Source organism: Pongo abelii, chromosome 1 (genome assembly GCF_028885655.2).
Source record: "Pongo abelii isolate AG06213 chromosome 1, NHGRI_mPonAbe1-v2.0_pri, whole genome shotgun sequence".
Taxonomy (NCBI): domain Eukaryota; kingdom Metazoa; phylum Chordata; class Mammalia; order Primates; family Hominidae; genus Pongo; species Pongo abelii.
In genome coordinates this window covers 36,658,534-36,674,159 of record NC_071985.2, presented here as the reverse complement: position 1 = coordinate 36,674,159, position 15,626 = coordinate 36,658,534, and the positions used below count along the sequence as shown (strand labels likewise).

The following is a 15,626-nucleotide window of genomic DNA, read 5'->3' as shown; positions in this document are numbered from 1 at the left end:
AGGCCAGTATTACCCTAATACCGAAACTAGGAAAGGGCATAACAAAAAAAGGAAACTACAGACCAATATCCTGATGAACATAGATGCAAAAATCCTCAATAAAATACTAGCTAACCAAATCCAACAGCATGTCAAAAAGATAATACATCATGATCAAGTGGGTTTCAAACTAGGGATGCAGTGATGGTTTAACATATGCAAGTCAATAAATATGCTACATAACATAAACAGAATTAAAAGCAAAAACCATATGATCATCTCAAAAGAGATGGAAAAAGCGTATGGTAAAATCCAGTGTCTCTGCTGGGCAGAGTGGCTCATGCTTGTAATCCCAGCACTTTGGGAGGCTGAGACAGGCAGACCACCTGAGGTCAGGAATTTGAGGCCAGCCTGGTCAATATGGTGAAACCCCATCTCTACTAAAAATACAAAAATTAGCATGCCTGTAATCCCAGCTACTCAGGAGGCTGAGGCAGGAGAATCGCTTGAACCTGGAAAGTGGAAGCTGCAGTGAGCCAGGATCGCACCACTGCATTCTAGTCTGGGAAAGAGAGTGAGGCTCTGTCTTTAAAAAAAAAAAAACAAAAAAAAACCAGCATCTCTTTACGATTAAAAACCCTCAGGCTGGGTGTGGCTCACACCTGCAATCCCAGCACTTTGGGAGGCCAAGGTGGGTGGATCATGAGGTCAGGAGATTGAGACCATCCTGGCTAACACGGTGAAACCCCGTCTCTACTAAAAATACAAAAAATCAGCTGGGCGTGGTGGCGGGTGCCTGTAGTTCCAGCTCTTCTGGAGGCTGAGCCAGGAGAATGGCGTGAACCTGGGAGATGGAGCTTGCAGTGAGCCGAGATCGCGCCACTGCACTCCAGCCTGGGCGACAGAGCAAGACTCCATCTCAAAAAGAAAAAAAAAAAAAAAAACCCTCAACAAACTAGGCAAAGAAGAGACTTACCTTAAAGTAATAAAAACCATATATGACAAATCCACAGCCAACATCATGTTGAGTGGGGAAAAGTTGAAAGCATTCCCATTGAGAACTGGAACAAGACAAAGATGCCCATTTTCGCCACTTCTATTCAACATAGTACTTAGCCAGAGCAATCAGACAAGAGAAAGAAATGAAGAGAATCCACACTGCAAAAGAGGAAGCCAAACTGTCACTGTTTGCCAGTGATATGATCGTATACCTTAGAAAACCCTGAAGACTCCATCCTGGCTAACACGGTGAAACCCCATCTCTACTAAATATACAAAAAAAATTAGCCAGGCGTGGTGGCAGGTGCCTGTAGTCCCAGCTCCACGGGAGGCTGAGACAGGAGAATGGTGTGAACCTGGGAGGTGGAGCTTGCAGTGAGCCGAGATCGTGCCACTGTGCTCCAGCCTGGGGCGACAGAGCGAGACTCCATCTTAAAAAAAAAAAAAACAGAAAAGAAAAAGAAAACCCTGAAGACTCATCCAAAAAGCTCCTAGATCTGATAAATAAATTTGGTAAAGTATCAAAGTAGAAAATCAGTGTACACAAATCAGTAGCACTGCTACACACCAACAATGACCAAGCTGAGAATCAAATCAAAATAAAAAACTCAACCACTTTTACAACAGCTGCAAAAACAAACAAACAAACAAAAACTTAGGAATATTCTTAACCAAGGAGGTGAAGGACCTCTACAAGGAAACTACAAAACACTGCTGAAAGAAATCACAGATGACACAAACAAATGGAAAACACATCCCATGTTCATGGATGGGTAGAATCAATATTGTGAAAATGACCATACTGCCAAACGCAATCTACAAATTCAATGCAATTCCCATCAAGATACCACCATAATTCTTCATAGAACTAGAAAAAACAATCCTAAAATTCATATCAAACAAAAAAGAGCCCACATAGCCAAAGCAAGACTAAGGAAAAAGAACAAATCTGGAGGCATTACATTACCTGACTTCAAACTATACTGTTAGGCCACAGTCACCAAAACAACATGGTACTGGTATAAAAATAGGCACACAGATCAAGGGAACAGAACAGAGAACTCAGAAATAAAGCCAAATACTTACAGTCAACTGATCTTTGACAAAACAAACAAAAACATAAAGTGGGGAAAGGACACCCTAATTGGCAAGCCACATGTAGAAGAATGAAACTGGATCCTCATCTCTCACCTTATACAAAAATTGACTCAAGATCGATCAAAGACTTAAATCTAAGACCTGAAATCATAAAAATTCTAGAAGATAATATCAGACAAACTCTTCTAAACATTGGCTTAGGCAAAGAATTCATGACTAAGACCCCCAAAGCAAATGCAACAAAGACAAAAATAAATAAATGGGACCTAATTAAACTAAAAAGCTTCTGTAGAGCAAAGGAAATAATCAGCAGAGTAAACAGACAACCCACAGAGTGGGAGAAAATATTCATAAATTATGTATCTGACAAAGGACTAATATCCAGAATCTACAAGAAACTCAAACAAATCAGCAAGAAAAAAAACAAACAGTCCCATCAAAAAGTGGTCAAAGGACATGGATAGACAATTCTCAAATAAGATGTACAAACAGCCAATAAACATATGAAAAAAATGCTCAACATCACTAATTATCAGAGAAATGCAAATTAAAACCACAATGAGATACCACTTTACTCCTGCAAGAATGGCCATAATTAAAAAGTCAAAAAACAATAGATGTTGGCATGGCTGTGTTGAGAAAGGAACACTTTCACAATGTTGGTGGGAATGTAAATTAGTACAACCACTATTGAAAACAATATGGAGATTCCTTAAAAAACTAAAAGCAGGGCCGGGTGCAGTGGCTCATGCCTGTAATCCCAGCTCTTTGGGAGGTCGAGGAGGGTAGATTACCTGAGGTCAGGAATTTGAGACCAGCCTGGCCAATATGGTGAAACTCTGTCTCTACTAAAAATACAAAAATTAGCCAGGCATGGTGGCACATGCCTGTAGTCCCAGCTACTCGGGAGGCTGAGGCAGGAGAATGGTGTGAACCCGGGAGGCAGAGCTTGCAGTGAGCCGAGATCGGGCCACTGCACTCCAGCCTGGGTGACAGAGCGAGACTCCGTCTCAAAAAAAAAAAAAAAAAACAAAAAAACTAAAAGCAGGACTACCATTCGATCCAGCAATCCTGCTACTAGATATCTACCCAAAGGAAACTAAATCATTGTATGAAAAAGAGACATGCACACACGTTTATAACAGCACAATTTGCAACTGCAAAAATATGGAACCAGCCCAAATGCCCATCAACCAACTAGTGCATAAAGAAAATGTGAATCCTACTCAGTCATAAAAAAGAACAAAATAATAGCATTTGCAGCAACCTGGATGGAGCTGGAGTCCATCATTCTAAGTGAAGTAACCTAGGAACAGAAAACCAAGCATTGTATGTTCTCATTTTTAAGTGGGAGCTAAGCTATGAGGATGCAAAGGCATAAGAATGATATAATAGACTTTAGGGACTCTTTGGGGTAAGGTTGCGGGGCTGAGGGAATAAAAGACTACATTTTGGGTACAGTGTACACTGCTTGGGTGAGGAGTGCACTAAAACCTCAGAAATCACCACTAAATAACTTATCCATGTAACCAAAAACCACCTGTGACCCAAAAACTATTGAAATTAAATTTTAAAAATATACAGACTAGATCTAGCAGAATAAAGAATTTCAGAACTTCAGCTACTCAAGAGAATAAGGCAGGAGGATCCCTTGAGCCTCCCAGGAGTTGGAGGTTGCAGTGAGCTATGATCACTCCACTGCACTCCAGCCTGGGTGACAGAGTGAGACCCTGTCTTAAAACAAACAATGACAATAAAATAGAGGAAGAATTAAAAAAATAATAATGAAGAAAGCCTAACTGACTTTGGGACAGCATAAACTGGCCAAATATTTGAATTTTGGGTGTTGTAGAGGGAGAAGGGATGGGTAAAGGAAAAGAAAATCTATTTAACAAAATAGTAGCTGAAAACTTCTCAAATCTTGCAAGAGATATACATATACAGATACAGGAAGCTCAAAAGTCTGCAAATAGATTGAATCCCAAAAGGTCTTCACCAAGGCACATTATACTCAAACTATCAAAAGGCAAAGAAAGAGATAAAATTCTAAAAACAGGAGAAAGGCCTAAAGTTACATAGAAGGGAAGCTTCCTTCAGACTACAGTGTATCTCTCAGCAGGATCATTATAGGCCAGGAGAGAATGCAATGATATATTTAAAGTGCTGAAAGAAAAAAAAAAACCTGTCAGCCAAGAATACTATTCCCAGAAAAGCTATCCTTCAAAAATGAAGGAGAAATAAAGTCTTTCTCAGACAAGTAAAAACTGAAGGAATTCATTACCACTAGACCAGCCCTCCAAAAAATGCTTAAGGAAGTTCTACATCTGGAAGCAAAAAGACAGTATCATCTATCATCATGTGAAAACACATCAAAGTATAAAACTCACTGGTAGAACAGACATACAAATGAGAGAAAGAGAAAAAACTCAAATGTTACCACTACAGAAAACCACTAAACCACGATGATAAACAATGAGAGAAAGGAACAAAGGATATATAAAACAATCAGAACTCAACTAATAAAATGACAGGAATAAGCCCTCACATATCAATAATAATAACCTTGAATGTAAATAGATTATCCACTTAAATAACAGCTTAATGGATAAAAAAACATGGCCCAACTATATGCTGCCTACAAGAACCTCACTTCACTTGTAAAAACACATATAGACTAAAAGTGAAAGAATGGAAAAAGATATTCCACACAAATGGAAACCAAAAGTGAGTGGAAGTAGCTATACTTAGATCAGATCAAAGAGATTTTAAGTCAAGAACAGTAAAAAAGGACAAAGGAGGCCATTACATAATGATAAAGGGATCAATTCAGAAAGAGGATATAATAATTCTAAATATATATGTACCCAACACTAGAGCATCCAGATTAAAGCAAATATTATCAATCTAAACAGAGAGACACCAACACAATAGTAGTTGAGGACTTCAACAGCCCACTCTCAACAGAAAAGATAAATGAAATTGATAAATGGCTAGCTAGACTAACCAAGATTGGAAACAAAAAAAGGAGGCATTATAACTGATACCACAGAAATACAAATGATCATCAGAGACTATTAAAACAGAACAACTATATACTAACAAACTGAAAAACCTAAAGGAAATGAATAAATTCCTGGACATATACAACCTACGTTGATTGAACCGGAAAAAAACAAACAAAGAAACAAACAAACAAAAAAAACCAGAAAATCTGAATAGACCAATAACACATAACAAGATTGAATCAGTAATAACAAGGCTCCCAAAAGAGAAAAGCCACAGACCAGATGGCTTTCCTGCTTAATTCTACCAAACTTATAAAGAAGAATTAACATCAATTCTTTTCAAACTATTCCAAAAACCTCAAGAGGGAAGAATTGTTCCTAACTCATTCTGTGAGAACAGCATTACCCTAATACTAAAACCAGACAAGGACACTACAAAAAAAGAAAACTACAGGCCAATATCCCTGATGAACAGACACAAAAATCCTTAACAAAATACTAGCAAACCGAATTGAACAACACATCAAAAGTCCCACTAGATCATAATACACCCTGATCAAGTGGGATTTATCTTAGAGATATGAGAATGGCTCAACATGTGCAAACCAATAAGTGTGATACATCATATCAACAGAATGAAGCACAAATATCATACTATCATCTCAATAGATGCAAAAAAAGCATTTGATAAAATTCAACGTTCTGTCATGATAAAAAAAACTCTCAACAGGCCGGGCGCAGCAGCTCATGCCTGTAATCCCAGCACTTTGGGAGGCTGAGGCAGGCGGATCACTTGAGATTGGGAGTACGAGACCAGCCTGACCAACATGGAGAAACCCCATCTCTACTAAAAATACAAAAATTAGCCGGGCGTGGTGGTGCATGCCTGTAATCCCAGCTACTCAGGAGGCTGAGGCAGGAGAATCACTTCAATCTGGGAGGCAGAGGTTGCGGTGAGCTGAGATTGTGCCATTGGACTCCAGCCTGGGCAACAAGTGCAAAACTCCATCTCAAAAAACAAAAAACAAAAAACCTCTCAACAAAAGAATGTACCTCAACATAATAAAAGCCATATATGACAAACCTGCAGCTAGCATAATGAATGAAGAAAAGCTTGAAGCCTTTCAGGAACTGGAACAAGACAAAGATGCCCACTTTCACCACTCCTATTCAACATAGCACTGGAAGTCCTAGCCAGAGCAATCAGGCAAGAGAAACAGAAGGCTTCCAAACTGGAAATGAGGAAGTCAAACTGTCCATCTTTTCAGATGACATGTTCTTATATAGAGAAAAACCTAAAGACTCCACCAAAAAAAAAAAAAAACAAAAAAAAAAACACCTTAGAACTAATAGACAAATTCAGTAAAGTTGTAGGATACAAAACAAACACAAAAATCAGTAGCGTTTCTATACACCAATAATGAACTAGCTAAAGAAGAAATCAAGAAGTCAATCTCATTTATAATAGCTATAAAAAAATAATAAAATATCTGGAAATAAATTTAACCAAGGAAACAAAAGACCTCTATAAGGAAAACTACAGTACACTATTAAAAGCAATTGAAGAGAATATGATATAGTTTGGCTGTGTCCCCACCCAAATCTCATCTTGAATTGTAGCTCCCATAATTCCCACATGTTACAGTAGGGACCTGTTGGGAGATAATTGAATTATGGGGGCGGTTTCCTCCATACTGCTCTTGTAACAGTGAATAAAGTCTCATGAGATCCAATGGTTTTATAAGGGAAAACCCCTTTTGCTTGGCTCTCTTGATTCTCTCTTGCCACCAACATTTAAGAAGTGCTGTTTGTCTTCTGCCATGACTGCGAGGCCTCCTCAGGCATGTGGAACTGTGAGTCCAATAAACCTCTTTTACTTTATAAATTATCCAACGTCAGGTATGCCTTTGTCAGCAGCATGAAAACGGACTAGTACAGGATACAAATAGAAAGACATCCCTTGTGCACAGATCAGAATTAACATTATAAAATAACCATACTACCCAAAGCAATCTACAAACACAATGTAATTCCTACCAAAACACCAATAACATTCCTCACAGAAATAGAGAAAGCAATCCTAGGCCAGGCACAGTGGCTCACACCTGTAACCCTAGCACTTTGGGAGGCCGAGGAGGGTGGATCGTTTGAGGTCAGGAGGGCAAGACCAGCCTACCTGGTGAAACTCTTGTTTCTACCAAAAAACAAACAAAAATAAATAAATAAATAAATAAGTAAATAAAAATTAGCTGGGTGTGGTGGTGTGCACCTGTAATCCCAGCTACTTGGGAGGCTGAGGCACAAGAATCACTTGAACCCGGGAGGCCAAGGTTGCAGTGAGCCGAGACTGCACCACTGCACTCAAGCCTGAGTGACAGAGTGAGACCTTGTCTCAAAAAAAGAAAGAAAGAAAGAAAGAAATCCTAAAATTAGTACAAAACCACAAAAGAGTCCGAATAGCCAAAGCAATACTGAACCAAAATAATAAAGCTGGAGGCATCATACTACCTCACTTCAAAATATACTACAAAGCTATAGTAACCAAAATAACATGATATTGGTATTTAAAAAGACATGGACCAATGGAACAGAATAGAGGCATGGAAATCTAGGTATTTATAGCCACTGATTTTCAACAAAAGCACCAAGAACACACAATGGGGAAATGACACCCTCTTCAATAAATGGTGCTGGGAAAATTGGATATCCATATGCACAAGAATAAAACTAGACTCCTATCTTTCATCATAGAAAAATCAGCTCAAGATGGATTAATAACTTAAACATAATACCCAAAACTATAAAACTACTATAGGGAAACATAGGAAAAACACTCTAGGACATCCAGGCAAAGATTTTACGGCTAGGACTTCAAAAGCACAGGGAACAAAAACAGACAAATGGGATTACATCAAGCTAAAAAGCTTCTGCACAGCAAAGGAAACAATCAACAGAGTAATGAGACACCTGTTGAAAGGGAGAAACTATATGCAAACTATTCATCCGATGAGGGACTAGTATCCAATATATGCAAACTATTCATCCGATGAGGGACTAGTATCCAATATATACAAGGAGCTCAAATAACTCAACAGCAAAGAAAAAAAATCCTGTTAAAAAGAAGGTAAAGGATCTGAATAGACATTTCTCAAAAGAAGACATGCAAATGGCCAAAAGATGTGAAAAGATGCTCAACATAACTAAATATCAGGGAAATGCAAATCAAAACCACAATGAGTTATCAACTTACCCCAGTTAAGATATGACTACTATCAAAAAGATAAAAAATAACAAATGCTGGTGAGGATGTGAAGAAAAGGGAACTTTTAGACACTGTTGGGCAGAATGTAAATTAGTATAGCTACAATGGAAAACAATATGGAGGTTCCTCAAAAAAACTAAAAATAGAATTACCATACGCTCCACCATTCCCGCCACTGGGTATTCATCCAAAGGAAACAAAATCAGTATATCTAGGCAATATCCACATCCCCGTTTTTATTACAGCACTATTCACAATAGCCTAGATACGGAATCAACCTAAGGGTCCATCAACAGATGAATAAATAAAGAAAAGTGGTATATATACACAATGGAATACTATTCCATCATAAAAAAGAAAATCCTGTCATTTGCAGCAACAAGGATGGACTGGCATTAGGTTAAGTGAAATAAGCCAGAGACAGAAAGACAAAAAAAAAAAAAAAAATCCCATGTTCTCACTCACATGTGAGAACTAAAAAAATTGATCTCATGGAGGTAGAGAGTAGAACGATAGTTACCAGAAGCTGGGAAGGGTATGTGCGAGGTGGGGAAGGCGGTATGGAGGGCATGCAGAGAAGTTAGTTGAGGGTGGGGCAGGGGTTTAAAAAAAAATTATTTGGGTAGAGACATACAGTTAGATAGAAGAATAAGACCCAGTGCTTGACAGCACAGTAAGGTGACAATGATTAAAAATAATATATCATATATTTCAAAATAGCTAGAAGAGAAGATCTGAAATGTTCCCAGCACAAAGAAACAATAAATATTTAAGGTAATGGATATCCTAAATACCTGATTTGATCATTACACATTGTATGTATGTATCAAAATATCACATGTACCCCATAAATATGTACAAATATTATGTACCAATTTAAAAAAAATTTAAGGAAAGTGAGAATGAGAGAAAATATCTGCAAATCATATATCTGATAAGGGACTAGCGTCCAGAATACATAAAGAACAAGTATAACTCAACAATAAAAAGACAAATACCTCCCTCAAAAAACAGTCAAAGGATCTGAATAGATATTTCTCCAAAGAAGATATACAGATGGCCAATAAGCACATGAAACGATGCTCAACATTGTTGGCCACTACAGAAATTCAATTCAAAATCACAATAAGATACCACTTTAATACCTACTAGGTTGATAAAAGAGCAGACAATAACAAGAGTTGGTGAGGGCATAGAGAACTGGAACCCTTACACACTGAGGGAGGAATGTAAATGGTGCAGGCACTTTAGAAAACAGTCTGGCAGTTCCTCAAAAGCTACATAAAGAGATGCCACACGACCCAAAAGTTCCATTTGTGGGTATACATACTCCGGAGAACTGGAAACATATCCATACAGTAACTTGTACATGAATGTTCACAGCAGCATCATTTGTAGTAGCCAAAATGAGTAAAACGTCATTGAGTAAAATGTCTGTATACTCTAGTGTGTGTTAACAAGTGACAAGAAGAAAAGTTTTTTAAAAAGTCTGTATACTCATGAATATATAAATATATAAAATATATAGTATATGTCCATACAATGGAATATTATTTTGCAATAAAAAGAAATGAACTACTGGTACATACTACAACATAAATGAACTTTGAAAACATTATGCTAATTAAAAGAAGCTGATCACAAGGGACCACATACCACATGATTCAATTTATATGAAATGTCCAGAATAGTCAAGTCTATAGAGATAGAAAATACATTAGTGGCCGCCTAGGACCAGGGAAGCGAGATGAGAGACTGGAAATAATGGCTAAGGAGTGTTGGGTTTCTTTTCAGAATAATAAACCATTTTTAAAATTGATTATCATGATGTTGCATAACTCTGTGAATAAACTAAAGCCACTGGGTTGTACACCTTAAATGGGTGAACTGTATGGTATATGAATTATATCTCGATAAAGCCATTTATAAAAAGAGTGTCAAAGATAATGATGTAATAGATTCAATATAATGAATGAAAGTAAATAAAACAAATTTCAAAAGCCTGCAATCTCAGCACTTTGGGAGGCCAAGGCAGGAGGATCACTTGAGGCCAGGAGTTAGAGACCAGCCTAGGCAATATAGCAAGACCCCATCTCTCCCAGATTAAAAAAAAAAAAAAAAAAAAATTCAAGACCAAGGATGAAAGAAAAACTAAGGGAGTTTACCACCCACAGACTTTTAAAGTATCTACAGAGGCACTTCAGCAAGAATAAAAGTGAACCCAGAAAAAAAGGTATAAAATTCAAGAAACAATACTTACAAAATTTGAGAATTTTGATTCATAAATGTAATTAATCATTGAGTACAAAAAAAGTAGTAACCGTAAATTGGTGTTTTTTTGTTTTTTGTTTTTTTTTTTGAGACGGAGTCTTGCTCTGTCGCCCCAGGCTGGAGTGCAGTGGCGCGATCTCGGCTCACTGACAGCTCCGCCTCCCGGGTTCACGCCATTCTCCTGCCTCAGCAACCTGAGTAGCTGGGACTACAGGTGCCCGCCACTGCGCCCGACTAATTTTTTGTATTTTTAGTAGAGACGGGGTTTCACCATGGTGTCGATCTCCTGACCTCGTGATCTGCCTGCCTCGGCCTCCCAAAGTGCTGGGATTACAGGCGTAAGCCACTGCACCCAGCCCATAAATTGTGTTTTTTAACAATAAGGAAAATTGAGGAAGGAATATGCTTAGTCAGTGTGTAAACTGTGCTGAGGTCCTTGTCTTGCTTATGGGGGTACTTAAAATATCAAACTTTGTTAGGTAATTTTAGAATTATAGTGTGTTAAAATTTTAGGCCGGGCATGATGGCTCACACCTATAATTCCAGTACTTCAGGAAGCCGAGGCAGGAGGATCACTTGAATCCAAGAGTTTGATACCAGCCTGGGCAACACAGTGAGGCCCCATATCTACAAAAAAATTAAAAATTAGCTGGGGGCCAGGTGTGGTGGCTCACGTCTGTAATCCCAGCACATTGGGAGGCCGAGGCGGGTGGATCATCTGAGGTCAGGAGTTCAAGACCAGCCTGACCAACATGGTGAAACCCTGTATCTACTTAAAACATAAAATTAGCTGGGTGTGGTGGCACATGCCTATAATCCCAGCTACTTGAGAGGCTGAGGCAGGAGAATTGCTTGAACCCAGGAGGCGGAGGGTGCAGTGAGCCTAGATTGCGCCACTGCACTCCAGCCTGGGCAACAAGAGAGAAACTCCATCTCAAAAAAAAAAAAAATAATAATAATAATAATAAATAAAATAAATTAGCTGGGCATGGTGGCTTGCACCTATAGTCCCAGCTACTTGAGAGGCTGAGGTGGGAGGATTGCTTGAGCCTGGGAGGTCAAGACTGCAGTGAGGCTGTAATTGCAGCACTGTACTACAGCCTGGGTGACAGAGCGAGACTCTGTCTCAATAAAATAAAATTAAAATTAAAATAAAATTTATAGAAAACACAAATGGAACAGAAACACAGTATATAGTTTCCAAACTGAGAAAGAGAAAAATAAGAGGAAAAAGAAAATTCACTCAACACAATGGAAGGCAATAAAAGGAAAATGGTAAAACAAAACAAAACAAAACAACAACAAAAAAACCAACAACAAAAACTTCTATATAGTATTTGGAAACTAAAAAATAGAGCTGAACTATGAAAGTTCTACATGTCAATGCTTGTGGTATGTAGCTAAATCAGGACTTAGAGATAAATGTGTAGGCTTAAATGAATTTATTAAAAAATAAGACAAAAAATGAATTAAGTGCTCAATTCAAGAAGCTGAAAATAACGGGAACCTCACAAAAACAGGAGGATCATAATAAAGATTAGAAATCAAGGAACCAGAAAACAAACAAACAAAAAAATTAGAGAAGGCAACAAAACTAAAAGCTGACTTTCTGAAAAGACTAATTAAAAAAACAAAAAACAAAAAACAAAAAAAACCTAGGCTGGTGCAGTAGCTCATGCCTGTAATCCTAGCACTTTGGGAGGCCAAGGCAGGAGAAGCACTTGAGCCCAGGAGTTCCAGACCAGCCTGGGTAACACAGTGGGACTCCATTGCTACAAAAAAAATTTTTTTAACTAGCCAGGCATGGTGGCACATGCCTGAAGTCCCAGCTACTCAGGACGTTGAGGCTGGAAGATCACTTGAGCCCAAGAGATTGAGGTGGCAATGAGCCATGATCATACCACTGCACTTCAGCCTGGGTGGCTTCAGCCTGCCTCAAAAAAAAAAAGGAACCTAGAACAAGATGTCAAGAAAAAAAGTAACAATCTAAGTTAGTCCCCCTGTAGAGGAATGGATAGTGGCATAGTCATAAACTAGAATACTATATACAATAGCTAAATGAATAGAGAGCTCTGTGTGTACACAACGTTGATGGAGAAAAAAGTTACAAAATGATATGATCAGTATGATACAAGTTATATAAAAACTTAAATCCCATACATTGTTTATGGATATGTATCTATAAATTAAGTATAAAAACATGAATAGCAAGGATTTACAAAGCTTGAGCATCCTGGTTATACTTCTGAGGTAAGAGGGAGTGGAATGGAATAGTGGAAGACACAAAGAAAGTTTCAACTATATCTGAACATTTTAGTTCCTAAAAAGGTCTGAAACAAGTATGACAAAATGTGATTAACACTTAAATGTGGGTGGTGGGAACAGAGATGTTCATTATGTTGCATTCTTTATTTTCTATATTTCTTTCAAATATGTGAAATATTTCAAAGAATAAAATAATCACTTTGCCCTATGTATACAGAATGAAATGGAAGAGAGCAAGAGTGAAACAAGAAGACCTTCTAAGAAAGCATTTGTAGAAATCCTGACTAGAGTGATGGTAACCTAGAATAGAGATGACAATAGCAAGATGAAGAGAAGTCAACGAATGTGAGATTATATTAAGAACAATTTATGGGACTTATTGATGGACTGGGTATGAGGAGCTTGACAGACGAAGGAATCAAGGTTAACTTCAGCTAAAGCAACATGTAGGTATAGATGCCACTTACTCAAACAGGGAAAGCTGGCAAAGGAATCAGTTAGGGGGCATGAAAGAATCCTGTTTTATGTTCATCTTTTGTTTCTCCTACTCAGACATAACTCTTTATGGGGAGCTCTTTATGGGGAGAATCTGTCTGCTTTATCTTTGTATCCCCCAAAGTTTATAATGTAACTAAGTTGAATCAACGTTATACACACTGCCTAAATAGTTTTGAAAAAGACAACCCTCTTTAAAAGTGTCAGTTTTCAAAGAAATTTTATATCACTTAATATTACAATAAAGGAAAAAAAACTTTCAAGAGGGTCCCACAAAAGTTTTCCTATGCTGCTGATTCAGACTTTTAAGGCCCATAAAAATTTATGCTTTCCACCTTCTTACTAAGCCATTTAAATCAGTTTCATATGATTCAACCAGTTCAGTAGATTATAAGGTATACAATACTATAATGTATACTATTATAAATGGGATGCAATTTATAATACGGTTATTATTACACAATATATCCTTATAAACTACTGGTCATGTATTGTTTTCGTTATATAGTTTATACAGCCCCTTATGTGGCTTGGTTATACTACCACCTTGATAAGTAGGCAGGACATTCTGTAATATTTAGTGCAGAGCTGGAATTCACGCTTAAAGCATCAGGCGGCAAATCTAGAATTCGTCATTTTACTAATAATGAAACTGATGCTTGAAGAAGTCAGGTGACTTGGCCAAAGATATAAAGTTAATAACTGTAAGCTAATTTTGCTCTCCTTAAGGAACTGATGCTATTCTAAGCTTGTTAACATTATGAAAATGCATAATGAAAAAACTCAAAATGTATCCAAAAGATAGATTCTAATTCTTTTGCTTACTTTTGAAGTCTGAATCATATGATACAGAAGATTCTTCCACTAATACTACATAATCAGAACAGTGAAAGTAAAATCACATTTCAAAGGATCATTTAACTGTGTTTTCCCTACCATAAAAAGGTAACCAAATTTCTTTAGAGGGAAATTAACTGTATCTAAAAAGTAATACTTGAGTATATCATAATACCACAAGTTTCAATTACTGTTTTTATGTTATTCAAAACCAAAACAAGTATATGTCAACCACTGCATATTGGCAACTACCCCTTTTTAGTGAACCATGAAAACTGATGAGTGTTAGGTCCTAGGTCAATTTTTAATGTCACACACAGTAAGTGATGTGATTTTAGTCAACTTCAGAGTAGCTTTATGCTTATACTTCCCCCCTCTCAGTTTATCCCATTAGCTTAGGATATTTGGGAAAGGTAGAGGAACATATTAAGGAGTAGTTCAGAATTCAACAAAGTACTCAAAGCTTTAAGTATAAATATCCCATATAAATAAATCGGGGATTTAATTGTTTTATCCTAACAGTTCAGAAATGTCATTTTAAGTGCCAAAGGGAAATTCCAAAAGGACTCTTAGAAAAACTGTTATAAATTTTTAAATGTGAGAATACAGTCATTTGAAAATATACATAATCCACATTTTTAGCAATGCTAGTTCTGCTGCTGGATTTACATAAATTTGTTTGTGTCAAGTTTATTTCTCCCTGTTGTATGGGATACATCTAAATGGAAACAAAACTGAGTTCAAAGGCATAATGAGTATACGTATTTCTTCTTAAATTCGATATATTTTTATTTGATTTTAGAAATAATAAGAAACCAATGATGGTTACTGCACTGGGTGTGACACTATGAGAGAATGCTTTAATACTATAGCTTTGGCTATAATGCAAAGAATAGATAGTACAATGACAGAGATAGGAGGGTATTAGAAGTTAGAGATGGGTATGTGTTATAATAGTCTGGGTCAGGCGAGAACTTTATAAAAGCTCAGATTCCGGGGTAACACCCCTGGAATTCTGAGTCAGTGGGTGTAAAGCTAGTCCTCTTAATTCTAGGTGAAATGCTAAACATGAATGACTGATAGGAAGTTTATCAGAAACCCATAAAAATTATAAGCAGATGCTTCATTTTTACCACAAATGGATACTGACTCACCTGGATCAGGGTCATATTTTAGGTCCAGTGGATGTACAACAGGGTGGTACTGCTTCTAAACATAACATAAATTAAAACAGATTTAATCACTTAATGCTTCATACAAACATCTCTTTCAGCTAATATGGGAGATATCCTATAGAGTCAGTACCATTCTTTTGAGGAAAAAAAAATTAAATCCTACTGTTGGGAAGAGGAGGAGAGAAGGTAAAACCAAACTAAGTCTGAATTATGTCTTTTACAGTACTGCCACCTACTGCA

General features: G+C 37.3%; 1 protein-coding gene and 1 long non-coding RNA gene across 3 annotated transcripts in view; one reads left to right on the top strand and one right to left on the bottom strand.

Annotated features, from left to right (window-relative positions):
* Positions 1-13,544, top strand: part of LOC129048034 (uncharacterized) — a 28,628-nt gene extending 15,084 nt beyond the window's left edge. Inside the window, exon 3 of the long non-coding RNA XR_008510034.2 lies at positions 13,097-13,544. This is a non-coding gene — a long non-coding RNA (uncharacterized LOC129048034). The remainder of the gene's footprint in view (positions 1-13,096) is intronic.
* Positions 1-15,626, bottom strand: part of NSL1 (NSL1 component of MIS12 kinetochore complex) — a 52,325-nt gene that overhangs the window by 27,460 nt on the left and 9,239 nt on the right. Inside the window, exons 4-5 of one of the 2 annotated variants that reach the window (XM_009237867.2) lie at positions 15,366-15,420; positions 956-1,040 (exon numbers count right to left, since the gene is read on the bottom strand). In XM_009237867.2, the coding sequence (XP_009236142.1) occupies positions 956-1,040; positions 15,366-15,420 (140 nt within the window). The remainder of the gene's footprint in view (positions 1-955; positions 1,041-15,365; positions 15,421-15,626) is intronic. The other variant, XM_002809471.6, reaches the window with a different exon arrangement.